This window comes from Bos indicus x Bos taurus, chromosome 4 (genome assembly GCF_003369695.1).
Source record: "Bos indicus x Bos taurus breed Angus x Brahman F1 hybrid chromosome 4, Bos_hybrid_MaternalHap_v2.0, whole genome shotgun sequence".
Lineage (NCBI taxonomy): Eukaryota > Metazoa > Chordata > Mammalia > Artiodactyla > Bovidae > Bos > Bos indicus x Bos taurus.
The window spans coordinates 53502688-53530520 of NC_040079.1; the positions used below are offsets into that span (position 1 = coordinate 53502688).

Consider the following 27833-nt stretch of genomic DNA (forward strand, 5'->3'; position numbering starts at 1 on the left):
AGATCTCGGCGTTGGTCTCAGACTCCGGTGATTGGCTGGATCCCATGACGTCACGGGCCGGGGCGGCCCTAGGTTCCTGAGGGCCCCGGGATGCTTCGGGTTCGTTTTTTAAAAAGGGGGCAGGTGGAGACAGGAAAGTCCGCGGAGCACACTGTGCCTCCAGCCGTGCTTCGTCCCGCCCCGCCACGCCCACTGTCAACTTCGCTCGGCCGGGCCGCGCCAGCCTCCGGGGCTGCCCGAAAAGGGGCGGGCGGAGAGGCGGAGCTGGGAGGAGCCGGGCGCGGCGCCGCGCAGTCCCTGGCCACCGCCCACCCGGTTACACACAGCATGTAAACAGTCCCCGCCGGGAGGAGCCCCGGGACCGGAGGGAGCCCGAGCCGCCCGGCCCCGCCGCCTGCCCGAGAGCCACAGAGCCGCGTGCTGCCCGTCCGGGAGGAGGGCGCCGGAGGAGAGGAGGGCGGGCGGCGGAGGGAGCTGGAGGCGGGCGGCGCGCGAAGAGGCTGAGGGAGCGGCGGGCGCGGCGGGCCAGGATGGATTTCCAGCAGCTGGCTGACGTTGCGGAGAAATGGTGCTCCAACACGCCCTTCGAGCTCATCGCCACCGAGGAGACCGAGCGCAGGATGGATTTCTACGCCGATCCCGGCGTCTCCTTCTACGTGTTGTGTCCGGACAACGGCTGCGGGGACAATTTTGTGAGTGCTCGGGGGAGGGACCGCCGCAGCGCGCGGGAGTGTGGACGCGCGGCCGCTACCCTGCGCCCCAGCTCCCGCTCGCCGGGGAGGCGGTGGGGCGTGAGGTGGGGGGGGGCGGCGTAACCGCCCGCAGGCACCCCAATGCTCCGCGCTCCGCCGGGCGAGCCCCTGAGCTTGGCGCGTTGGGGTCAGCACTCCGGTTGAGGCCAGTAGGAGGCAGGCAGGGGCATCCTTAGAATCCGGGAAGCTGGGCTAGGGAGGGCAGTTTCCGGGACGCGACCCCACGGCTCGAGCGCAGTGCTCGGCTAGAGCATCTCCGAGGATGTCTCCGCCTAGCGCCAGTCCGGGCCGGGGCGCACGGACCCTTCACTCCCAGAGGATCGGGAGTCCGGAGCTTCCTCCACCCAGGCGTCCCGTCCGGGTGAGGAATCCCGTTACCCTCTCAATGCGCAGACACAACTCCTCCAGTTTTCCTCGCCCGAGAGAACCCTCATCCCGACCCCTCTCCCCATGTTATTCTCAGTGGTATTAAGACACAAAGCCTCTGTCCACACTAGCGATGCCCCATCTCCTGGACCATCTTTGCGGAATTACACCCCGGATCTTAAAAACGCACACGCGCTTGCGCACACAAACACACACACACTCACACACAGAGGCACGCCTAGCCCCCTTTCCTCTGGTGCTTCCATTGCTCCTCTATGAGCTTCCAACGAGATGTGTGGAGCCCGAAAGGTTCTGTCCAGCTGAGGCGGCGGCCTTGGCCCTGCCAAGGCCTTTTGGTTTTTCCAGATGGGGGTGAAATTCCCCCTCCCCATCCCACCTCCCGCCCCGCCCCGGGCTCGGAGGGACTTGGACCTGAAACTGCGGTGTCCAAATTCTCGACTTTGTATCCTGCCCTCACTTGGGATCTTGGCGCTGGCAGTTAAGGAAGGGGAGGTAGAGGGCCGGGGAGTTGGGGTGGGAGGTGTGGAGACTGGGCGAGGATGGCGTTCCGTGAAGTATTTGTAAGAACGGGGAAAAAATAATGGTCCCTACATGTAAGATGGAGGCGGCTATGGGCTCAGGTTACCGGCCTGAGTTGCCGGCCTGAGCCTGGAGCTGGCGCTGCTGCCGCCCCTGGGGACGGAGGTGAGGCAGTGCAGAGGCGCGGCCTGGCGCTGGCTCTTCAGGTGGGGTGAGACAAAGCTGGTTCAAAGCCCAGGCTGTCGTGCACCCCAACTACCACAGAAAGTTCGACAAGGAGTTAGCGTGATTGTCTTTCTTGGTCCCAGAGAGATGAAGTCCTCTATGTGACAAGATGAAGCATGCCCCTCCCACGACCTCCATTCCACTCCACAAAGGTGAGAGACTCACCAGGCCCCAGCCTCCTGACCCTCTAGAAGAGGCATAGCCTAGAGTGACAGTCAGATTTGACTTGTAGCAGCGTGACTCTGGTCAAACTCATTTCAGTGTTTTAAAATGTTCAGTGTACACATCTGAAAAATGGGTATAATACCAACCCCCAGGTGATCAAATAGATAATGCACCTGACAGTCTCCACTGCACAGCAAGGGCCACACAAATTTGGGTCAGAGATCTGGGGTTCCCCAGAGTTTAGAACTTGTCTCTTTAAGAGCCTCAATTTCTTACCTGTAAAATGAGGTTAATCAGAATGCCTCCATCGTAGGTATTCGTGAAGCGCAAGTAAGGTATAAATGTATGTAAGAACACTGTTAACTGTAGTTAAAATAAGTAAGTGTTGTTTGTCAATGTGAAAGATCATTAAAAAGGGATTTATTCATAGTAAAAGTATGAATAAGCGCCAGGGATGTAGTGGAAAGGGCACCAGGGTCCAACTAATTGCAGTGTTAGGATTTGACTAGGAGTCCCTTCGACCCCTGGGCTTCCTTGGTCTGCCAGTGGCCTTTCCCCTCCTTACTGTGTGAAATGGGGCAGGAATCACTCATGGTTCTGAAACTCATGGTTCCACACAGCCATCCTGCTGTCACTGCATGAGACATATCCAAAGAGAATAGGTGGGTGAAGAAAAGCAAGGCTATTCTCTTGATTTGAATATGTTTAGCAAACCATATAGAAACATGAAGTCTATCAGGCCTTTTTCAAGGCCACTCATATTACATTTTAAATCTCCACCTGTATGAGTGAAATACTTGGAAGTATTTCTTTTGAAAGTATTCATTCACTGACAATTAAATGACATAAATAGGAAAGAAAGAAAGTGGTGGTGGTGGGTGTGGGGAGTAATTCATTGGGCAGACTGGACCTTTTCAGTTACTAGAGGCCATAATAAATAAGATGCCAAACACTGGAGTTTTCTTAGCCAAAACCTTGCCTCAGATTTGCAGGCCAGGTTTGTCAAGATGCTGTTTGCCTCTAGTTAACAAAACTCAGACCTGAAGAAAATGTGCTGTCTCTGTTCATTTCTTTTTCCCAGGAAAATCTGCTAAGTATTAGAAGAAATTTGAGATGAATGGAATCCTTGTAATCTGAAGGATTTGTTAACAATAAGAATATTTACATAGCATTTCAGTTTACAAAGTGTTTTTATATCATTCATTCATTTAACAAACATTTATTGAGGGCTCACTCTGTACCTGGCCAGGGCTACTTAGAATGGGGCCATTCTTTTCATCTGAGAAACAGTGTGGTATAATGCCTAGGGGCACAGGCTCTGGGGCAGGCTACTCGAGCTTTCACCCCAGCTCCCCACATCTAACTTTGTGCCTGGGAGGAAGTTATTTAACCCCTCTCTGTCATGACTTCCACATCTGTAAAATAGAGATAATATTAGTACCTCCCTAGCAGATTTGTTTGAGAACAGTGCCTAAAGTGGGGATGATATTAACAATCTCAGGCAGAGTTTCCACATAGCAGTCCCTCTGGATCTATTTAAAATGTTGATAAAACGGCAGGTTGTGTTCTTACCACTCCCTCCCTCTCCTAAACTGACTTCCCATCACTTTTGCAATAAAACCTAAGCTTTCCTGGCTTCAAGCCCCCACGTGATCTGTCTCCCGCCGCCTCTCTGACCTCATCCTGGCCCTTGCTTAGTGTGTTCCTGCCACACTGGCCTTTCTGGTCTTTAGAGAAGCCAAGCTCATTCTTGCCTTAGGGCCTTTTCGTCTGCTGTTCCCTCTGCCTAAAACACTCTTCCCCCACATCCTTACATAGCTCCTTTCTTTATACCATTGCAGCCTGGGAGAAACCTGCCTGACCACATACTCCCTTATTTCACCCTCTGTTACCCTTACCATAGCACTCACTAATACTTGATAGTCCATTGCTTATTTTTTGCCTCGCCCACTAGCCTATAAGCTTAATGAGAGTTTGTCTTATTCATCCCTGTATGGCAGTGCTCAGAACATGCCAGACATGTGATAGATATTCAATCCATGTTTGTAAGAATGAATGAATGAATAATAGCCTAGTAGAGAAGACATGTTAAATTTCAAGAGTGACAGCTTCAAAGACAGTTACCACTTAAGTGTGAATTACCATGTATCAGACTTTGTATGTATGAACCCATTTAATCTTAGTAATCTCAGAAGCCACTCTCTATAATTATCTCCACTTTACAGATGAGAAAACTGAAGCCAAGCGAGGTTTACTAACTTCCCTACGGCTAATAGATGGTAGCCCTGTACTGAATACCTGGCACCTCAGGGGTGACAACAGGGGACCCAATTCAGACTTGGGTTCAATGGCTACTTCTTATTGAGCTTCACAAAAATTCTGTAAGGTGGGTATTAATATACCCCTATTTTATAGGCGAGGAAACCGAGGCTAGTAACTTTAAGGACTCAGCCAGGACTATGCCAGTAAGAAGTGACAGAGTCAGGACTTGAGCCAAAGCCCAGAGAGCTGTCCCTTCCACCATGCAGAAGGTCTCCTGAACAGGATCAGGCTGGGGCTTAGGAACAAGGACTTCTTTTTGTCTGTCCTCTCTTTGGCAGCTCCTGGGCCCCTTGTGAACTCCTTCCCCTGCTTGCTTTACAGGCCATGTGGTCCCTTTGCAAACTGCTGCTGATTCAAGTCTCTCTCTACGGATGGCTGAGGAGTTCAGGTCCTGGGATAAAATGCTGCCAGTGCCCTGTGTGTGCTGGGGGTTCAGGGACATGGCTACCCTGCCTGGCTCTTCAGGTGTCACAGGGACGGTGCTGAGAGCTTATACAGGCGGCACGCCCATCCTCTGCCAGCTCAAAAGGTCCCCAGGGTTCCGTCAGGCTTGAGGAATTGGGCGTTGGCAGCCACTAACATGCCAGACGGACAGAGGGGCATGTGCTCCTGGGCATGGCAGCACCAGCTGCTTTCCCTCCTCGCCTCATCCTGGAGAAAAGAGCTCTCTGGAAACAAAGCCCACTGCCCAGCCTCTCCCTGCTGCTGCTGCGGGGCGGGGGGGGGGGAGGGGGGGGGGAGTTGGGGGGGGGGCGCTCCCTTATTGTCCTGCCAACCATTCACAACATGTTTGGTTTGACATGTATAGTTTAATCCCTCCTCAATACAAAAACAAAGATAGCCGTTGTCATAGTATTAAAGAAAAATGTTTTATTTATAGAAGAACTATGTGATTTAATTTTGTATGTGTCCCTATGACTGTGACTTTATATCTATATATATAGATATAATCCCCATTTTCATTCTAGGCATGTCTCTATTATTAACTGTGTGACTAAATAACAACCTTTTTATTTCGGAGAAAGAAGATACAATTTGTTTGAATGAGGTTGCATCATCATGTTTCCATGGTGGTATAGTGGAGAGAAGGCCCTGTCTTGTTCAATTTAAACCCTATCCTCAGTTTCCTCTTCTGTCTAATGGGGATAATCATGCCTATATCACATTATTTGCAGGTTAAATGAGCAGTAGTGGTAGACTGTAAAGTTTCCTATGGTGGCCATGTATTATTCATCTAGAGAGATTGCATCAGGGAAAAAGATATGTCCTTTATCATTCATGGAGTGGTTATCCCAAGGAGAGTAAATTCCTGCTAATATAAACTCAAGTAAGGGGGAGAAGACATAAGCACTCATAGGCCTCTGCTAAATGAGAGGCAGTTTATCTCTTGGAACCTTTTTTTAAAGATTTTTTTTTATGTGGACCATTTTTAAAGTCTTTATTGAATCTGTTACAATATTGCTTCTGTTTTATGTTTTGGTGTTTGGGCCATGTGGCATGTGGAATCTTAGGATCTTACTTCCCCTACAGGGGATCAGACCCACATGTCCCTGCATTGGAAGGCAAAGTCTTAATCACAGGACTGCCAGGGAAGTCCCTCTCTTGAAATCTGAAATCTTTATATCCACCCTGTTGTGCTTAGTAGCTCAGTCGTGTCTAACTCTTTGCAACCCTGTGGACTGTAGCCCACCAGGCTCCTCTGTCCATGGAATTCTCCAGGCAAGAATACTGGAATGGGTTCTCATGCCCTCTTCCAGGGGATCTTCCCAACCCAGGGATGGAACCTGCATCTCCTGCAGCTCCTGTTTTAGCAGGTGGATTCTTTACCACTGCGCCACCTGGGAAGCCCATGTCCACCCTGGGGGTATTATTATTTTGTTTGACTTACAAAGGAAGGAGCTGAGGCTCAGGTTGAAAGCATGACATCCCTCTTGATATCCTGGCTTTGCCCATTACTTCCTGTGTGACCACAGACAAGTTGCTTAAACTTTCTGAGTCTCAGTTTCCTCCTTGATAAACCAGATCAGTGTTTGACACCTAGAGCAGATTGGAGGTATGGTCAGACATGTTCAGAAATAATGCTGGCTGTCCTGAGATGGCTCGTCACTCTTACCTCACCTCTTACTGTGTGGGTAGCAGTCAGTTTTGGGTTAAGCCGTACCAACTTAAAATGGACTCCCCAGAACTGCTGGCAGCAGAAAACCCACGTGGTGAGACTGAGGCGCTTCACAATGGCCCTTTGACACAGATAACTGAGTCCTGGGAGGACAGCAGGTGTGTTCTTAGCTCCCTGCCATCCCCAACTCTGCCTAAGCACCAGGAAGTCGAGCGCCATCCCCACAAGTGTTAGAACAGTAGGAGCATACAGACTGTGATCAAAAAGGTATTTGTCATTTGAATTACTTTAATAATCTAATTCCATTCTTGGATAAGCTAGATATTCTTATCTCTACTACAGAAAACAGAAAGGTGCTCATTTTTCTGTTTGCAGTTGACATTGTTTTATTGTCTCAAACCAGATGAGCTTTGATAAGAAACTCCAACCCAACTTAATGACAGAAAGAAGGGCCACAGATGACATGTGCTGAAATCAGAGTTCTCACTGGGGATTTTCAGCTCCAAAGGGGCAGGAATCTATAGGAAAGAGTAGGCTGCTCAGGGCAGGTGCAAGTTGGGGCTGCTTCGCTGCAACCCATGCTGTCCTGAGAAATGGAAGTAGTTTTAGTTGATCATGACATTTAGATTTTTTTTTAATGTAATTGAGTGCATGTTATGTTGCTTCAGTGTATCCAGTTCTTTGTGATCCCATGGACTGTAACCCTCCAGGCTTCTCTGTCCATGAGATTTTTCAGACAACAATACTGGGGTGGCTTGCCATACCTTCCTCCAGAGGACCTTCCCGACCCAGGGATTGAACCTGCATCTCTTGTGTCTCCTCCATTGCAGGTGGATTCTTTACTGCTGAGCCACCCGGGAAGCCCTTTTAATGTAATGTTGTTCAGTTGCTCAGTCATGTTTGACTCTTCGCGACCCCATGGACTGCAGCACGCTAGGCTTCCCTGTCCCTCACCATCTCCCAGAGCTTTCTTAGACTCACGTCTATCGAGTCAGTGAGGCCAACCAACCATCTCAGCCTCTGTCTTCCCCTTCTCCTCCTGCCTTACCCAGCATCAGGGTCTTTTTTAGTGAGTCGGTTCTTTGCATCAGGTGGCCAAAGTATTGGAGTTTCAGCCTCAGCATCAGTCCTTCCAAAGAATGTTCAAGACTGATTTCCCTTAGGATGGACTGGTTGGATCTCCTTACAGTCCAAGGCACTCTCAAGCATCTTTTCCAACACCACAGTTCAAAATCATCAGTTCTTCAGTGTTCAGCCCTATTTATGTTCCAGGTCGCGCATCCATTCATGACTACTGGAAAAACCATAGCTTTGACTAGATGGACCTTTGTCAGCAAAGTAATGTAATGTAATGCCCATCCTCAAATATGTGGTTAGTCACAGTTCTATTCTGTCCTCAAATGGTGGTCCCAGAACCAGCAACATAAGCATCACCTGGAACTTGTTGGAAATGCAGTGTCAGAAACTCCTGTGTGGGATCCAGCGATGGCATTTTGATAAGCCTCCAGGTGACTGATGGAGAAGGAAATGGCAACCCACTCCAGTACTCTTGCCTGGAAAATCCCACGGACAGAGGAGCATAGTAGACTACAGTCCATGGGGTCGCAAAGAGTCGGACACGACTGAGTGACTTCACTTCACTTCAGGTGACTGAGAGGGCTTCCCTGGTGGCTCAGACGGTAAAGAATCTGCCTGCAAAGGGGGAGACCTGGGTTCTATCCCTGGGTCGGGAAGATCCTCTGGAGAAGGGCATGACAACCCACTCCCGTATTGTTGCCTGAAGAATCCTATGGATAGAGGAACCTGGTGGGCTACAGTCCATGGGGCTGTAAAAAGTCAGAAGTGACTAAGCACAGCACAGCACAGGTGACTGAGATGCACTCTAACGCATAAGAACCACCTCTTTCCCCTCCTTTGTGAAGCCTTTTCTTGGCATTTCTAATATTGTAACAGTCCATGTCTGTGATCTGCCTTGGTTCTAACTACCAGATTGGAAGTTCAGTACATTCTGTTCCCAGATGTATATTTGCCAAGGAGTTAACATTGTTCAGAGCCACAGGTTCTCTGACCCCTTGCTATAGTTTTTTTATGGCCAGAGTGGGTGTTTGGTTTCTCATGCTTAAGATATTTTCCAAGTGAAAGGCCTTGTGGCCATGCCCTGTGGTGCCGGACTCTGGGTCAAGTTCCCGTTTGTCCTCGTACAAGGCTAGAGCCCAGATCTTGCTTTCAGGTGCTTTAGCCCAGACACCAGATACTCTCTCTGCCCTCCCCTGGTTTTGGAATAGGCCTCTCTAATTTTCTAAGAGTAACCCTCCTGCCCCTGGAGAAGGAAATGGCAACCCACTCAGGTATTCTTGCCTAGGGAATTCCAGGGACAGAGGAGCCTGGTGGGCCATAGTCCATGAGGTCGCAAAGAGTCGGACACGACTTAGTGCCTGAATAACTACAGGGCTCCTGCCCCTAGTCCCATTCCTGTTAGTTCTGAAGAGTTGGTCTGTTTTATATGTGGGCACTGCCTCAGGTCACTGGTAGCTTATCTTTCTTTGCATTTGCAGGAGGATGGTGTGGGGGATTTCCACCTGCAGTAACGCTAAATCAGACAGCCTATGTGACTTCACTGAGAACACTATCCAAGGCAACTTGGGTTAGAATTAATTCAGAAGCAGGTGTATCTATGAAAACCTTGTAGTTTTTACAAATATAGCCTTTGCTATAGGCCTCTTTGCATAGGCCTCTGCAAAGCAGTGAAAGCCAATCTGTGTTCTATCCATGGCATGTGCCAGGCTTGTTTCCCTGGCACTGCTGTCCTGATCTCACTGGTTTTTATATGATTCTTCTGTTGTTTTCCCTTTGTCTTTTTTTCCCCAACTACAGACTTACTTTTTGGTTCATCTCACCAGTGAATTTTCGCTGACTGCCATGATTAGTTTTAGAAAGGGGCAGTTTCAGTCCATAAAACTGAATTCCTTTTGTTATGCGATACAATGGATATGAAATAATTGGCATTTAGCAGGTGATTTCTTATAAGCGGCTGTGTACATCTGGGTTTGTCTCATTCCAAACCCCCTGCTCCGTCAGGTTATCATATGGGCAGGGATTCAGTTAAAACTCTTGTAAAACAAGAAAACCAGCACTGCTGGCAATTCGGGATAAGTTAGAAAGCCACGTCAAGGAAATTTAGGGAGAATGGACAGAAAGTCCTTTCACAGGTGTTAAGTCTGTTCTAGGGCTTCCCTGGTGGCTCAGCGGTGAAGAATCCACCTGCAATGCAGGAGCTGCAGGAGACGCAGGTTCCACCCCCGGGTCAGGAAGGTCCCCTGGAGGAGGGCATGGCAGCCCACTCCAGTATTCCTGCCCAAAGAATCCCATGGACAGAGGAGCCTGGTGGGCTACAGTCCATGGTGTCACATAAGAGTCAGACATGACTGAAGTGACTTAGCAGACATGTATGCAAGTCTTTCTTCTCCAGTGTATTCATAAATCAACAACTCCAAAAGCGGAGTAATGAAAATGGTGGCGTGAACCTCCTCTTTGTGAGGCTGTAGATGCCCTAGAAACACTTAAACTGAAGAAACTGATTGCCAGGCGGTGGCGGATACACTGTAATTCTGTTACAGTTTGAATGATATTGGAGAAGGAAATGGCAACCCACTCCACTATTCTTGGCTGAAGAATCCCGTGGACAGAGGTGCCTGATGGGTTACAGTCGATGGAATTGCAAAGAGTTGGACACGACTGAGCGACTAACGCTTTGAGTGATATACTTTTCTTAATTTATTTCCTTAATTTATAACTTAAAATACTTAAAAAAAGATAGTTAAAAAATAGGCTATATTTGTAAAAACTACAAGGTTTTCATAGATACACCTGCTTCTGAATTAATTCTAACCCAAGTTGCCTTGGATGGTGTTCTCAGTGAAGTCACATAGGCTGTCTGATTTAGCGTTACTGCAGGTGGAAATCCCCCACACCATCCTCCTGCAAATGCAAAAGGGGAAATAGGGGACTTATAGCCACCTTATTGAAAAGCTATGTACTATCTGCCAGCCAGGCACTGTACTAGGTACTTAATCAACTTTTTACTTTCTCTGTAATCTCCATAACAAGTCTAGGGAAGAAGGCAGGCTTAAGATTTTCCATTGTGTGGTGCTAGGTGTTAATCCCATCTCTGACTTGGATAAGAATTTGAAATATGCCAGAACTTTTTAAAATTTGAGTTTTAAAATAGGTGTTGAACCAAACTTGTATTAAAGTGAACTTTATTGTTCTTGCTGAATCCCCATGAAGAATCAAGTGCAATAATGGATTTAAAGGCACTTTGTACTATTATGCTTTTTGTACAATGCAAAAGACTATTACATGACTGGCATTTCAGTGACTCGACAACTTTAAAGGCGTCCACTTAATAGGGAATCATGTTTGAGCTGTTCTCTAAAGTTAGAGAATCTAGAAGGTATCTTTATTAGGTCAAGGAGGAAGCTACTCTAGAAGTCTGCTGGAAATAGAGCAGCATGCATCAGAATTGGACTTTCACGTCTGTGAAACACAGATAATTGGGCTGTAAAGATGGCATATTAGCACGTTATTCTCTCTTGAATCTGAGCAGCCTTTTCAGTTCTTTCCAGTTCCTGAGGATCCTGCAGTGAAAAGGAAGAAGGGGAAATCTGTTTATTGCATGTTGGGCATATGACTTTCTGGGGGTGATGCTCTAATCATTTGTATTAATAGCAGGAGTAAGTATGTGCTTGACATGGACCATTTCTCCAAATTGATCTGTCCCTTGCTGCCCAGTACCTGTTCCTTGCTCTCAGCTGCCAAACATCTTCCTGTCCTCTACACTTTTTTCACCAGTGTTGAGCTGTCATTGATCCGGTTCCTGTAAACAGCAATGTTTGGTACCTGACTGACACCCTGATATTATCCTGGTCTTCAATAACCCCTACCCCCATCCTGTTGCGCAGATATGCAGAACAGGGGGCTTCTGCATCTTCATCTCTCAAACCAGTTTCTTGGGCTTATTCCAGATCCTTGAACATTTATGGGAGAAACTAGCCAAGTCTTAAAGATGTGCTAAAATGGATATCCTCATGTGGGAAAGAAAAAAAAAAAAAAACTTGTCTAGTCTAAGAAAAAATAAAGCCAAAATCAGTTTCCTCCTGGTGCATGTTAACATCGTAAAGTGTTGCTTGGGTACGTTGCCCTCTTTTATTTATATATATATATATATATATATATATATATATCGGAGAAGGCAATGGCACCCCACTCCAGTACTCTTGCCTGGAAAATCCCATGGATGGAGGAGCCTCGTAGGCTGCAGTCCATGAGGTCGCTAAGAGTCGGACACGACTGAGCAACTTCATTTTCACTTTTCACTTTCACGCACTGGAGAAGGAAATGGCAACCCACTCTAGTGTTCTTGCCTGGAGAATCCCAGGGACGGTGGAGCCTGATGGGCTGCTGTCTATGGGGTCACACAGAATCGGACACGACTGAAGCGACTTAGCAGCAGCAGCAGTAGCAGCATATATGTATAAAATAATTTTTACTTTATTTATTTTTCTTTTTTTTTTGGCTTTGCTGGGTCTTCATTGCTACATGGGCTTTTCTCTAGTTGAGGCAAGTGGGGGCTGCTTCTGGTTGCACAGGCTTCTCTTGTTACAGAGCACAGGCTCTAGGTGCAGGGGCTTTGGTAGTTGCTGCACATGGGGTCAAGAGTTGCAGCTCCTGGGCTCTGGAAGATAGGCTTATTAGTTGTGGCACTGCTCCACAGCATGTGGAATCTTCCTGACACAGGAATTGAACCCACATCTCCTGCATTGACAGGTAGATTCTTTACCATTGTGCCTCCAGGGAAGCCCTACGATGTCCTCGTAAAGCATTTTAAGGGAAGGTGAGATTTCAGAGAGCCTTTGTTTCCTGGTGAGTAGGGATGACTTTTCCGTGTGTCCTCCTAAATTAATTTCATTTTGAAGTAAACTGACCATCGTCCCCACTCTCAGACTCATCTGGGTAAAGGATGTTTCCAAGTAAGCAGTTACAAACTCTGCCTACTTAATCCTTCAGCCATTGCTGAAGGCAATGGTAAGGATTATGCAAGCTCTTGGTTTCTCCTCCCTCCCATTTTAAAGCCACCCTAAATGGCAACCCACTCCAGTACTCTTGCCTTGAAAATCCCATGGATGGAGGAGCTTGGTGCAGGCTACTATTCATGGGGTCGCAAAGAGTCGGGCACGACTGAGCAACTTCACTTTCACTTTGCCAGCATCAGGAGAGGGACATTGGAAATCACGGGTAGGGGAATATTGATCCCCTTGCCCTTTTACTATGTATGGGCAGATCTGATGGAAAATTGAGCAGGTAAGATTATGGACCAGGAGCATGGGGGGTTTCTGCAGGGTATTCATTTTCTGCCTTCGATTACATCAAGAATAACTATATGGATTTTTACTCTGGAATGGAGGCCTTCTTCAAATTCACATAATTGAAAAAAAAATCTTGGTTTTTGTGTATTTCAGACTGAATATAACTGTGTGTCTTTGTTTTCTCCTTTCCCTTACCGGTGGGCACGCAGCACGTGTGGAGTGAGAGTGAAGACTGCCTGCCTTTCTTGCAGCTAGCACAGGATTACATCTCCTCCTGCGGCAAGAAGACGCTCCATGAAGTCTTGGAAAAAGTCTTCAAGTCTTTCAGACCTGTAGGTGCCTGCTTGGCTTCCAAAGCTGTCTTATTGTCTCCAGTGACTGTGCTCTGAATAACACGGATTGTGGGGAAAGTGGGCAAAACCCGGAATGACTAATTGTTTTTCTCTTGTCTGCCCTGTGGCTTAAAGATAGCAGTTCGTGGAGGGAGGCTGAAGGCGGAGAGGGAGGGGGAAACGGGATGTGACACAGCTGTTTGTTGCGGGGATGATGGTTATTTCTAGCATCCCTTGAGTTAAGAATCTCTGATTGGGTGGGAAGCACACAGTCTTTTATGAGACAACTGAGTATTCCGGTTCTCATCCAGTAGACTTAACACCAAAATGCTTGCAAGTGCTATGGAGGTTCTCTTGTAATATAAAATTGCCAGAAGGCGGTATAAAGGATGTACTCTCATGTGGATGGATATGGAGGCGAAGAAACTGGATAGTTGTTCTTTTCTCTTTTGATAAAGTCTCTTGTAGAGAGCTTGCTTCCCCCACCTCACCCCCCGCCCCCCAGCCTCCTTAGGATTTAGGAATCTGGATGTTTGTGGTTAGCTGATGGTTTGTTTCATTCTAGCTGAAAAGCATGTGAAATGAATACTCACCCCTATTTTATAAACTACTTCTCTCTCTTTATTGGAAGACAAAGTCAGATTGTGTGACATTTCCCCCAAGTTCAGTTCCCTGCCCACTGTAAGCACTCTACAGTTTCAATGTTATTTGCTCTAGAATTTCCTTTTTTTTTTTTCAAATCTTTTACTAGAGTATCTACTTTTTTATAATTTTATTTTTGGCTGTGCTGGGTCCTTGTTGCTGCTCTGGCTTTTCTCTAGTTGCAGTAAGCAGGGGCTATTCCTCTAGTTGTGGGAGGAACTAGTCTAGCTTGGGCTTCCCATTGTGGTGGTCTCTCTTGTTGTGGAGCACAAGCTCTAGTGTGTACGGGCTTTAGTATTTGCAGCACATGGGTTCAGTAGTTGTGGTTCCTGAGCTCTAGAGCACAGGCTCAATCCCACACGGGCTTAGTTGCTCTGAGGCCTGTGGGATCTTCCCTGATGAGGTATTGAATCCGTGTCTCCTGCATTGGCAGGGGGATTCTTTACCACTGACACATGACCCACCAGGGAAACCCCTAATATCTATTTCTTTCTTGGAATCTTCAAACTTGTTTTTTGTTTCTCTGAACATGGTAGGCTTAAGCTGCATAAGAGACTTTGGGATATTCCAGTGTTTCAAAATTTTGAAGTCTGTTTTGTCATCTTTTGTTTTCACTGGGTCCCCCTCCTGGTATCTTGTTTGTGTGTGTGTTGGATTATCTCTGTGTGCTTGAAAATTTGTATATTTGTATTTGAAAATTTATATTTCAGGATAAATTGAGGCCTAAGATAATGGTACTTTCCTCCAGAGAGGATTCAGTCGGAGACCACCTTCAAACAATTTAAGACTTGTAGTTCTTAGAACTCTCCAGGTGACGCAAAGCCAGGTTTGCAGGCCTGGTTTCTTCTTGTTCTGAGAGCAGACTCAGTCTGTTCAGGCTTTTATAACAAAATACTAGGTGGCTTATAAACAAGAATTTATTTTTCATTGTTCTAGAGGCTAGAAGTCCAAGACCAGTGTGCCAGCAGAGTTGGTATCTCGTGAGGGCTCACTTCCTAGACAGGTAGCCATCTTTTCATTGAACCCCATATGGTGGAAGGAGAGAGAGAGAAGCCAAGAGCCTCTTTTATAAGGGCACTTGGTCATTTATGAGGGCTCCACCTACATGATCTGATCACCTCCTTAAGGGTCCACCTTCTAATATCATCACCTGGACGGTTAGGATTTCAGCATGTGACTTTGGAGGGGAGAACATAAATATTCAGACTCTAGCATAGACTTTGGGGTCCTAGCCTAAAGTGAGGTTGGTTTGTCACAGAAGCTCCTTTGTTGACTTTGGTCTCCCTAGCTCTTAGAGTAGGCCAAGCAGGCCATAGTTTCTTTGAGAATAGTAGATGAGCTGTCCTCAGGACAAAAGCAACTTTTTATGATAGGCTTACCTCTATGGGTACTAATTCTCAATATAATTAAGAAGGCATTTTTCATATTGAATCCAGCATTTTTAGTTCTCTATGGAAGAGTTGGTCCTGACCAGTATCACTTAATCCACCATTATAAGAAGAGGAATTTTAAATGGCCTTTGTCACTGTCTGATTAGTATCATTTGTCCAACCAATTCTTTTTGTTGTTTATTCATTTTCTAAGACTGTTTGACTCATCCAAAATAGATTTTTGACTTACAGATACTGGTCTATCCCACTTTGATCCATTCAATTTGTATTTACTGAGCACCCAGTAAGCACTTGACACTCTTTACTGCTCTGTCCCTAGCACTTGAACCAGACAAATGAAAATCTTAGATCTCACGGGGCTTGTATTCTAGTGTCAGGGAGACAAGATAATTGAGGACAACACATAACGTGTTAGTGACAAGTGCCAAGGAGAAAACAACATGAGTCAGGGAAAGGGGGTGAGGAGTGTCTGAGGCCCTGACAGTTTTGATTAGGGGAGCAGGCAATGCTTCCCTGAGAAGGCTACTTAAGTGAAACTGAAGTGAGATGTGGGCCGTGAGGGGATCCGCAGGAAGAGCTTTCCAGGTAGGGAGAACAGCAGATACAACCACAGGGGGAGAGAAAGCCAGGGCTCAGGGAACAAGGGGAGGCTGGTGTGGCCCGAGTGAAGGGGGAAGGCAGGAAGAGTGAGAGATGAATCTGAGGAATTTCCAGGGCTTGCGGGTCACAGAAGGACTTGACCTGGGGAGCCTCTGAAGGGCTTGAGCACCAGAGAGATTCACTTAGCAGAGAGCAGGCTGTGAGGGGGAGAGGGGGTACAGGAGCCCCGTAAGGAGGCTGTCACTGTCATCCAAAAGGAAGATGAGGATGACTCCAGAGTTCCTCATCTACTCACTGAAGGGAATGGCGTTCGTTTACTGAAATGGGACAGTTGCAGGAAGAAACTTAGGGAGTGAGACCACCAAGACTTCAGATGTGGACTTGTCAGTGTTTGAAATGCCTGTTAGACATCCGAGTAGAGACATCAAAGCAGGCAAAAGTTAAAGAAAAAAAAATGGATTCCCGTAAATCTTACCTTCCCCCCCGACCCCCCCCTCCAAATATCTGATTAGCACATGATACTCACTTTGCAGCTGGTTTCCACAGAGGGTCCACTCATGAGCTGGCCACCTGATTCTCATCTGTGGTGGCTAGCAACAGGTTACCGGCAGAATGTGCTTCACTGGGGAAGGTGAACTCCCACCAGAGCCCCTTTTGCCATCTTGCTTTATCAAGCCTATGGCTGTGCTTAAGCAACCAGGCAGCCGTATGTAAAGGGGAAAAAATGCAGTCCAAAAAATCCAGATATTTAGCTAAAAGCGATTGACTTGGTTGAGTACTTTCTTTCAGATCAAGCTGCTTTGTGTAACAGAGACACACAGATTTTATTAATGCTGTTGGGCTTCCTGAGTTCATTTCTCAAGTGGAGCCTTCTGCCAAAGCGGGCAGGATGGTTCTCCCAAGGTGGGGCCTTTGCCTGGTACGAGGCCCCCTTTGCTAGGGAAGCTTTTGTGTGCTGGGCGCTCCAGCTGAGTTTTTTGTCTTCAGCGAAGTGCCTTCTCAGGGCTGCTGAGGGTGAAATACACACAGGCTTGGGTTTCTCTCAGTTAGGATGTGCCCTAGATCGGATGAGAGGGGAGTGTTACAGACCCGGGTGAAGGACTTCTGGAAATCAGGGGGAAGCTTCACCCTCTCCCTCTCCACAGAAGAGTGCCTTTCTCCCCACTGCTCGTAGTATTTGTTGAAGTAACATGTACCCAAATGCTGCAAGGTTATCAAGCCGGTGAACTTGAGTATGTCATTTGCCTGAAAATTTTTGATAATCTGATCCAATTGTGCAGCTGCTTTTTTTTTTTTTAATAGTTGGGGAAACCACAGGAGGAATATTTTCACCTTCATCTTAGAACAGCCTCACTCATGGCTTTGAATCCTTGTTTTCCCTTGGCAGGCCCATTGCCAGCCCCTATCTTGTGGACCTTTCTATTGACAGCTTTCTGCTGCCTTTGGGGGCAGCGGTCAAGCAGAGTCAGTTCACTTTGCTGAAGCCCACACATGCCTGCCTGCCTGGATGGAATCATCTCCCAGCCCTCCCAAGCATGCTACGTAGCGCGCTTTACCTTTAGACCTTCCCGTTTCCTAGATGCTGTGCTTCTCCCTGCTTTCTGTTTGCCTCCCCGCCCCTCCCTTGCCAAACAACCAATCTCACAGAGTCCGTGCCCTACCAGAGAAATCTGTTGTTGGATTTGACAAGAAAAAATAATTATTCTTTTTCTTATTCACCATCTTACCTTCCTCTTTTTCCTCTGTCTCTTCATAACATAATTAACAAAATGCAGGATCATCTGCTATTGGTGAGTAAGAGACAGGCGTGTGCGCTCAGTCGTGTCTGACTCTTTTCGACTCCATGGGCTGTAGCCCACCAGGCGCCTCTGTCCATGGAATTTTCTAGGCAAGAATACTGCAGCGGGTTGCCATTTCCTTCTCCAGAGTATCTTCCTGACCCAGGGGTAGAACTCGCATCTCTTTGTCTCTTGTGTCTCCTGTGTTGGCAGGTGGTTTCTTTACCACCACGCCACCTGGAAAGCTCCTGTAGGAGACAGGGCACAGTGCCTAGTCCTGTGCTCTAGGGGCTGGCTTTCTGGGAGGAGAGGCAGCCCAGAAAAGTACAAAGAAGGCCCAGGTTACATGACTAAGCACTGATTTCGGTCCAGACACTGCCTGACACTGTGCAGATGGAGGGAGGGAGTTCCATTCCCTGTCTCCTTGCTCCACTCTGCTGGTTCTTTGGGGAAGTGTTTTCCGAGAGGATGTCAGTGAACAGGCACCGACCGCAGCATGATGGTTGTGGTCCCTTGACCTAGTTATGCAGAATCAGGTTACTACAGTGATGAAGAACCCATGCTCTGGGGGGCAGGCTGCCTGGATTCAAATCCCAGGTCTGCCACTTGCTGGCTGTGTGACCTCAGCTAAATTACTTGACCTTGCTGTTTCTCAGTTTCCTCATTTGTTAAAATTAGGAAACAAATGACAATAGTTACCCTAGGGTTGCTGTGAGGATTAAACGACACGAGTTTTGTTGGGGACTTAGTGCAGTGCAGCACACATGAGAAGCACTGATTAAAGGCTGACATTGACATGGATGGGATGGGGACACTTGGCAAAATACTGTTGAGAAGTGAGCTCAGTAGTGAAAACTTTCTTGGGACTCTTAGGTTTTTGGTGGAGAGAGAAAACCATTTGCTAAGTCATTTCGGCACACACTTAACAGAATCTTCTGGCTTAGGTAAAGGATTTTCAAGGGGTAGTGTTGAGGTATTATAGCCAAAAGTTTATCAACATTGATTTTGGCAAAATAATAATCATCCATTCGGTACTTCATCCATGCAGTTCACTGGGGTGGAGGCTCATGCTACAAGAGGGACGACCAGATGCTCCTCTCCTGCAGAGGGACACAGGACCAAAGAGCCTCTGGTGACAAGGCTATGAATGATACTTATTTTCTTTTCTGGATTTTCTAAATTTTCCATGATGTTACAGAAACCATTTATGATCAGGAACTATGTTGTGATTTTTTTTTAAATGTTGTTTTGTCCACAATGTGTCCAGAGGACTGGGAATCTCAGATGTGAGTGGGCTCATCGAGGAATGATGTATGGGCAGGGGCTTCCTGGGGAGGTGAGACTTGAAGAAAGGGCAAGATCTGGATTGGGTCAGCAGGGGAGGAGGGCTGGCCAAGAATAAAGACCAGAAAGGCCTGCCTTGGCTCCTTTACTGAGAGAACCTTAGAGATGTCCCTACGTGGGGCATGGTGCTCAGCCCCGGCCTGGCCAGCTCCTAGCCTGTGCGGCCTCTAGCAGGTTGTTCAGCCTTAGTGTTCCCATCTTTAAAATGGGGGTCATACATGTTTCACTGTCTTATGGATGCATGGAGAGCTTCAGAATCAGAACACACACAGGGCTGTCAAAGCCCAGCCGCCCTATCAAGGTTAGTCTCCATTTCCAGGGGCTTCCCTGGTGGCTCAGCAGTACAGAATCCGCCTGCCAATGCAAGAGACACGGGTTCAGTCTCTGGGTCAGGAAGATCCCCTGAAGAAGGAAATGGCAACCCACTCCAGTATTCTTGCCTGGGAAATCACATGGACAGAGGAGCCTGGCAGCTTACAGTCTATGGGGTTGCAAAGAACAGGACATGAGTTAGTGACTAAACAATAACTACAGCCCCATTTCCAGCTCATAACTGCTGTTAGGAAATGCATATTAGGTGGATATGCTCCATGGATGGAGCAGGGCAGCCTCCTCCTGGACTTACCCATCCTCTGCTACACTCCAGGGGCATCCTAGCTTCTACCTAGTTTTCCCCCTTCCTGCCGGATTGTCATATTCAAATGCTACATGTGTGCAGTGACAACACCACGCAGGCTGTCACTGCGGTTTGTGAGCAGATGGGTTTCTCTGTGTCCTGAGACCAGTAATGGCTTCAGAGACACCTGTCACCAGCCTCGATAAATGTGAGTTGGAAAATTGTTGGAGTCCTGCATTTTTCTTGTTTAAATGGTCCTGAATTGATGGTTGCTGGTTATCACATGAGTGAGCTAGTCAATGAAAGAGTGGTTATGGGTCTAAGTAATATTGATCATACTGTTCCTTTTTATCCCCTCCATGTTTTTGTATCTTTTATTTAGTAGTGATTGACAGTCTCCCCCCTGGTTAGAGAACAGTTCACAAGAGAAGGGAGAGCTTACCATTTCCAAGTTAGCTGTAAAACCAAACCTCATCTTTGCCCTTTCAGCTCTCTCAAAGCCTTACTCTATTCTCCTGGAGTGTTATTCTTCCTCCTCTTCCCAGCACTGTGGACGTTAGGTCATGAAGCACCTGTTGCTATGACAATTCTCTGTGCTGTTTTGGTTGATGTTGCTTTCATGGCCCTTCATTGAGTGAGAGCCCACGCTTTTCCAGGTTTTCTCACTCAGATTAACCTTCGTCCTCTCCCTGGGGTTGCTATGTGACTCCACGTTTTTTTCTCTTTTGAGAAGCAGAGACATTTCCACAAGAAAAATTTCCTTAATTATGTCTTACTGACATGAGCAAGATTGTTAATTTTTTTGCCACTAGTGGCTGGAGAGCTAGGGATTAAACCCCACAGGAAAACCCTTTGTGACCCAGAAAAAGTTCATTTCTTGCTTCTACTCTTCTAGTCTGCTAGAGTTTCAAGCATCTGGAAGAAGAGAAAGAATCCACCTGTGGGAAGCTACCCCAGTGGGTCATAAAGTCTGATAGGAAAGATTATGCACAAATGTGGGTTTTAATAAAGACACATTGAATTAACAACATTATAAATCAACTATACTTCAAAAAATATTGATAAGAAAAACAAACACAAAACAGCCAACCACATCCAGAAGAAAACCACATTGAACACTGACAATTTAAGTTTATCATGGCATTTGTTGTTTGCTCATGTTTTGAACATTCAAACCCTTGTCATTTAGGGTATGATGCCCCTAAAGTAAGAGAGTACCTATTGCTCTTGTCCATTTGGGTCTTACATCACTCTTGCCGTTTAACCTCTATTTACTTTTCCTATTATGGAGAAGACAGACTGACCAGGATCCCATCAGAGGTTTATTGGTAGCACTAGCCTCATGGCTTAAGATCGTTGTTTTTGCTCAGTGGCTAAGTAGTGTCTTTTTGACCCCACGGACTGCAGCACGCCTGGCTCCCTGTCCTTTACTTCACTATCTCCTGGAGTTTGCCCAAGTTCATGTCCATTGAATCAGTGATGCCATCCAACCGTCTCATCCTCTGCCACTCTCTTCTCCGGGCTTAAGATAAACAGTGACAAATTTCCCAAATGCTTTAGAGTCTCAGTACTCAGACTGTGGTTTCTGGAGCAGCAGTATCCCCATCACCTGGGAGCTTGTTAGCAAAGCAGAATCTTGGGTCCCACCTGAGACCCACTGAATCATAGTCTCCCTTTTAGGTAGATCCCAAGGTGAGTCATGTACACAGCAAAGTATGAGAAATGCTGCTTCAAAAAGTCCTCTGTAAGGAGCTTACAGGGACCTCAGAAGCCACAGGGCTCTTCCTGGAAGCCCCAGATGCCTAGCTGGTTGACCATGCACTCCAAGGCCTAGATACTGTCTCCTTTTATAAAGACAGTATAGTCTGCGTGCTTGAGTGCCACCTTCAGAGATAGCAGATGCTAAATGCCAACTGATTTCAGCCTCAGCTAGTTTATCAGATCAGATCAGATCAGTTGCTCAGTCATGTCCAACTCTTTGCGACCCCATGAATCGCAGCACGCCAGGCCTCCCTGTCCATCACTAACTCCCGGAGTTCACTCAGACTCACATCCATCGAGTCAGTGATGCCATCCAGCCATCTCATCCTCTGTCATCCCCTTCTCCTCTTTCCCCCAATCCCTCCCAGCATCAGAGTCTTTTCCAATGAGTCAACTCTTCGCATGAGGTGGCCAAAGTACTGGAGTTTCAGCTTTAGCATCATTCCTTCCAAAGAAATCCCAGGGCTGATCTCCTTCAGAATGGACTGGTTGGATGTCCTTGCAGTCCAAGGGACTCTCAAGAGTCTTCTCCAACACCACAGTTCAAAAGCATCAATTCTTCGGTGCTCAGCTTTCTTCACGGTCCAACTCTCACATCCATACATGACCACAGGAAAAACCATAGCCTTGACTAGACGAACCTTTATACCACCTTTAAAAGACCTGGAGTTAGTTTTGCAGATAACCAATACTCTCATGGGTCCAAAGAGCTTTAGTTCTCAAGGATTGGCATCTCTGCCCGTTAGGTACAACCCTGTTAGGATGGGTGGACTCCAGTAGTCCCTATGTGTTCAGAGAAAGTTCCGAAGGAGCAAGACCCTGGGAATGTTATCATTGTCCAGAGCATTGTCCAGAGCAATCATAAAGATTTTTTTCCAGGAAAGTGAAAAAATTTTACTAAAATAAAAGTGAATGATTCTATCAGGAGTAATTTAAATATACTTGACAGGATTTCTTGGCCTGTCTTTTTCCTTATAAGAATGTGTGGGTGCAGTTAAAGCAAGGACTCAGGATTCTTCCCAGTATGTTTATACTCCTGTTTCTGATATGTCTTCTTGACTGTTAAAATTTTGGATGCAGTAATTAAATTTATTTTTTTTCCAGTCTGGCTCTTCAATCTATTCTTTTTCCCCCCAGTTTTATTGGGATGTAATTGACATAAAGCATTGTATAAGTTTATGGTGTACAGCATAGTGATTTGACTTACATACATCATGAAAAATAGTTATCACAGTAAGTTTCATGAATATCCATCATCTTATATAGATACAAAATGAAATAGAAAATAAAACCTTTCTTTCTTGTAATGAGAACTCTTAGGATTTACTGTTTTAACAACTTTCTTATATAGCATGCAGCAATGTTTAATTATATTTACCATGATGTACATTACATCCCTAGTATTTATTTATTAATAACTTATAACTGAAAGTTTGTACTTTTTGATTGTCTTCATCCAGTTCTCCCTCCCCACCCCACCCCCACCTCTGGTAACCCAGAAGTTAGATTTATCTACCATAGATGAGAGTGGAGGCAGAGGTGGCAATGCTAGATTATTACATATCTGTATGGTGTCCTTTCTTGCTCTTATGCTTTTTTCGTTCTCCTCTGCATGCTTCCAAATTGTACATACTCATAAATGTTGATGCTAACACTGCATATTGAATTTTTTAATGTTTATTACTCAGTTGAAAACACTGAAGCCTCCAGCCAAAGAAATAGCATGGACAGCTGGAAGGGAATCTCCCAGGTAGCCTAGTGGTTAGCTATGTGAAGTCTACAACCCAGTGGCCTGGTTTTGAATCCTTCTCTGACGCTTCCTGGGTAACATTGGGCAAATTTACTCAACATCTCTTTGTAAAGGAGAGATAATACCTACCACATAGGATTATTATGAAGACGTGTGGAATTCAGGTACAGAAAGCTGCTTATACTGTACCTATCACAGTAGCCTAACCAATATTAACTCTTAGATTGAATCTGAAGTATGACAGAATTGGTTGGTTCCTTGGAATGGAAGCCTGGGAATCAAATGAAGAGGCTGATAGAACTGAGTTTCTTAGTTCTCATCCTACTTCCTAGGACTGATTAGCCATGAGGGGGTCTAGAAGCAAGCCCAGTAGAAGAGAGAAGAAGAAGCAGGGGGTGGAGACAGGCTACTCATGCATCATTAGTCCCCTTGAATCACTGAACTGGCTGTGCTTTAAAATGAGAAACAGAAAGTCTTTGTAACCAGATGATTCATATGAGGCTCTATGGTTTGCAGACCATGGCCACATTCACTTTCTCGTTTAATCTCCATAGTTTCTCTGGAGTAGAGCAGCTGTCCTTTACAGAGAAGGACGCTGAGGCTCAGCAAAGGTGGGGTCCCCCAACCAGAACCCTGGCTTCCAGCTGCCAGGTCTAGTGCCTTTTCCACAGAACCTCTCAATGAATCTGCAGACCCTTTACTAAGGTACCTGAAATGTCCTGACAGCCATTGAGAGCTACTTCTTTTCTCTCTATATGTAAGGATGGGGGTACATGCATCGTGCTCAGTTGGTTCAGGCGTGTCTGACACTGCAAACCCTATGGACTGCAGCCCACCAGGCTCCTCTATCCATGGGATTCTCCAGGCAAGAATACCAGAGTGGGTTTCCATGCCTTCCTCCAAGGGATTTTCCCTACCCAGGGATTGACCCCGTGTCTCTTATGTCTCCTGCATTGGCAGTCGGGTTCTTTACCACTAGCACTCCTGGAAGCCCAAGAGCTCTCAAATTAGCATCTGAATGTTTCCTGCCAAAGAGAAGGGCCTCCCAGTGTGGCTGATGCTCTGGACCTAGACCTTTGTGCTTTGGATTCACACACAAGATAAGGTGGGAAGCTGGGCAGAGGAGAGGGGTAGGGTTTCATGCTTGGCTTGCTGGAACCTCTTCTACAAGCCAACCTAAGCTGAGGAGAGGGTGGGTATTAAGGGATACCTACAGTTGGGGTCCATGTGAATTATGTAAAGTATAATGACAGAGGCTAATCAATGGCATGTCACTTTAGGACAAGATGGCCAATATATAGATGCCTGCCTCAGCTGCACTTTCTGTGCCTGTGACAGCCATTGCTGACCAAACAGGATCTTCCCCACTGAGCCTCAGAATTGTCCTGAACCCAAGGCTCCTGGCAGCCCGTCAGATTTGTTAACTGAAAAGGAATCCAGTGACCATTCCTCTTTCAAGGAGCATCCCTTCAGTACAATGAGAAGTTACATTTCTTATTGAATTTATGAGTCTTCTTTTAGCATTTTGGTGACTCTGAAGTTCTTGGTCACAGCGACAATATTTATGTTTTATCAGCTACTTCAGTGGTACCGTTCATTCGATACTCTCACCTTGCTGTGTCATCCAGCAGCTCTTGAAACTGAACACCGAAATATTAGTCAACTGTGTTCATGGTAACCAACCATCTTTTTTCCCTCCTTGGAGTGCAGCTTTACCTTTTATTCCATCCACTAAGATAAAGAAGGGAGACAGTGGTAGGAGAAAGGGGCTTCTCCCTTTCCCCAGCACACACAAGATAGATGCACACTGTGGAGACAAGATGTGCCCTCCCTGCCCTTCTCCGCAGTCAGCAGTGTCTCTGAGACAGCTGCAGCCTTCTGAGCTCATGTCTGCAGTTGGCTGTGGTGCCTTGGCAGACCCTGTGCATCATATGATCAATGATGCCCGGCAGATGATTTTTGTCCCAAGTATGTTCAGAGGGCTCTCCGAGACCTGTAAAGAGTTGTGGTCTGAGAACTTCAGGGTAAAGGTGTTACTTTGGTCAGGACTCTGCTTACCCTTTCCTCCTTGAAGTCTTTGAGAGGGAATGGCAAGGGGGCAGATGGCAGGGTGCTGGGAGGCAGTGCAGAGTCAACGGAACAGTCCATCTTGCTTTGTTCTAATGCATTTAGTATTTGGATCATAGGGCCATTCAGTGAAGTGGCCTGAAAATGGTTGATCCTTGCCTAAAAATGATCAACCAAGGGGCCACATGTGAGAAAGGGCAGCCCTGGATCACAAGACAGGGCCAAGATGCCCACAGCCATGGCTTCCTGCCCACACCAGAGCATTCATCCCTATTGAACCGACCCAGCAAGGGGCACTCACAGTTTCTAACCAGGACCAGCCAGTGCTTCAAGAAAATGTTTACTGTGTATTTATTGTGAATTTCCCTGATGATAATTATAGAGCATTTGGAAAATACAGAAAGATCAAAAGGAAAAAAAATTATCCATAGTCACATTGCCTAAAAGACTGCTCTTAAAATTTGGGCTTATTTCATTGAAGTCTTTTTTTCTTTGCATTTGTATATACTTAAAAAAAAATTGTGTCATAATGAAAATGTAATTTTCATCATCTTTTTTATACACATGAGAACATTTTTTAAAAATTATTTTTATTTATTTTTGGCTGTGCTGGGTCTTCATTGCTGTGCCTGGGCTTTCTCTGGTTGCAGTATGTGGGCTTCTCATTGTGATGGCTTCTTCTGTGGGACCGGGGCTCTGGAGCACAGGCTCAGCAGTTGTGACCTGTGGGCTTAGTTGCCCTGAGGCAAGTGAAATCTTCCCAGACAAGGGATCGAACCAGTGTCCCCTGCATTGGCAGGTGGATTTTTAATCACTGGACCACCAGGGAAGTCCAGTACATTTTCTTATATCATTAGATAACTCAAAAATATCACTTTAAGTGGATATATAAGATTCCATTTTATGGATGCACCATAATTTATTTTAACCATTTTGTTGAATGTTTTAGTAGTTTCTGTGTTTTTACATGTGTGTTATGAATAATACATCATGAATTTTTATAGGAAAAAATATAGAGGGGAATAGATATTAACATCTTGATGGGATAGTCAGCACTGTTCATTGTACTGCTGCTGACAGCCCAGATATCTGTGTGTGCATAAATATTATATGTGGATGATAGTTAAAAGTAGAGACTCTCTAGACTCTCTGATAAAACCTACTAGCCCTGTGAGCACCAATCCACTGAGCAATTGACATTTCCATCAAATAATTTTATGAAAATAATTACGAAGGTAGCTGACTTCCATGAGATATCCATAGCTGCTGTACTGAGTCCTGTTAAGTGCTGTTGAATTTTTTTTAACTGAAATATAGTTTATTTACAACATTTTGTTAGTTTCAGGTATCCATTTAAGTTATTACATAACAATGACTATAATCCCCCATGCTATACAATATATTCTTATTGCTTATTTACTTTACATGTAATTGTATCTCTGAACCCCCTACTCCTGTTTTGCCCCTTTCTCCTTCTCTCTCCCTACTGGTCACCACAAGTTTGTTCTCTATGAGTCTTTTTCTGTTTTGTTGTATGCATTCATATGATTTTTTAGATTCCACATATAAGTGATAACAGTATTTGTCTTTCTCTATCTGACTTACTTCACTAAGCATAATACTCTCTAGGTTTATCCATGTTGTTGCAAGTGGCAGAATTTCATTCTTTTTCATGGCTGAGTAATAACTCCAGTGTGTGTGTGTGTGTGTGTGTGTGTGTCACGTCTTCTTTATCCAGTCATCTGTTGGTGGACATTTAGGTTACTTCCGTATCTTGGCTATTGTGAATAATGCTGCTGTGTACATTGGGGTACATGTGTCTTTTTGAGTTAGTATTTTTGTTTTCTTCAGATACATACCCAGGAGTGGAATTGCTGGGTGGTATGGTAGTTCTATTTTTAGCTTTTTGAGGAACCTCCGTCCTGTTTTCCACGGTGGCTGCACCAATTTACATTCCCACCAACAGTGTAGTACGGTTCCTTTTTCTCCACATCCTCTCCAATATTTGCTGTTTATAGACTTTTTGATAACAGCCATTCTGAAGTTTGAAGTGATATTATTGTGGTTTTGATTTTCATTTCTCTAATAATTAGCAGTGTTGAGCATCTTTTCATGTGCCTGTTGGCCATCTGTATCTCAGGTCTTCTGCCCATTTTTTGATTGTTTTTTTTTTTTTTTTGATATTGAGTTGTATGAGCTGTTTATGTATCTTGAATATTAATCCCTTATCAGTCATATAATTTGCAAATATTTCTCCTATTCAGTAGGTTGTCTTTTTGTATTGTCAGTGGTTTCCTTTGCTGTGCAAAAGCTTTTAAGTTCCATTAGGTCCCATTTGTTTGTTTTTCCTTTTATTTCTTTTACCTTAGGAGATAGATCCAAAACTATATTGCTACAATTTATGTTAAAGAGTGTTATGCTTATGTTTCCTTCTAGGAGTTTTATGGTTTCTGGTCTTACATTTAGATCTTTACTCCGTTTTGAGTTTATTTTTGTATATGATGTGAGAGAATGTTCTAATTTCATTCTTCTACATGGAGCTGTCCAGTTTTCTCAGCACGACTTATTGAAGAGAGTGTCTTTTCTCCATTGTGTATCCTTGCCTCCCTTGTCGTCAGTGCTGTTGAATTTGTATCAGCTGCCTTTGGTTGTCTTCCTGCCTTTTGGCCACTTGGCACTTACAGCTGCTTCTCTTCTCTCC

The 27833-nt window shown here is 45.7% G+C and overlaps 1 protein-coding gene across 1 annotated transcript in view; it reads left to right on the forward strand.

Annotated features, from left to right (window-relative positions):
* The first annotated feature begins 176 nt into the window (after positions 1–176).
* The window catches only part of MTURN (maturin, neural progenitor differentiation regulator homolog), a 32980-nt gene continuing 5323 nt past the window's right edge, over positions 177–27833 (forward strand). Inside the window, exons 1-2 of the mRNA XM_027539440.1 lie at positions 177–692; positions 13061–13183. Coding sequence (XP_027395241.1) covers positions 531–692; positions 13061–13183 — 285 coding nt within the window. The 5' untranslated portion in view covers positions 177–530. The remainder of the gene's footprint in view (positions 693–13060; positions 13184–27833) is intronic.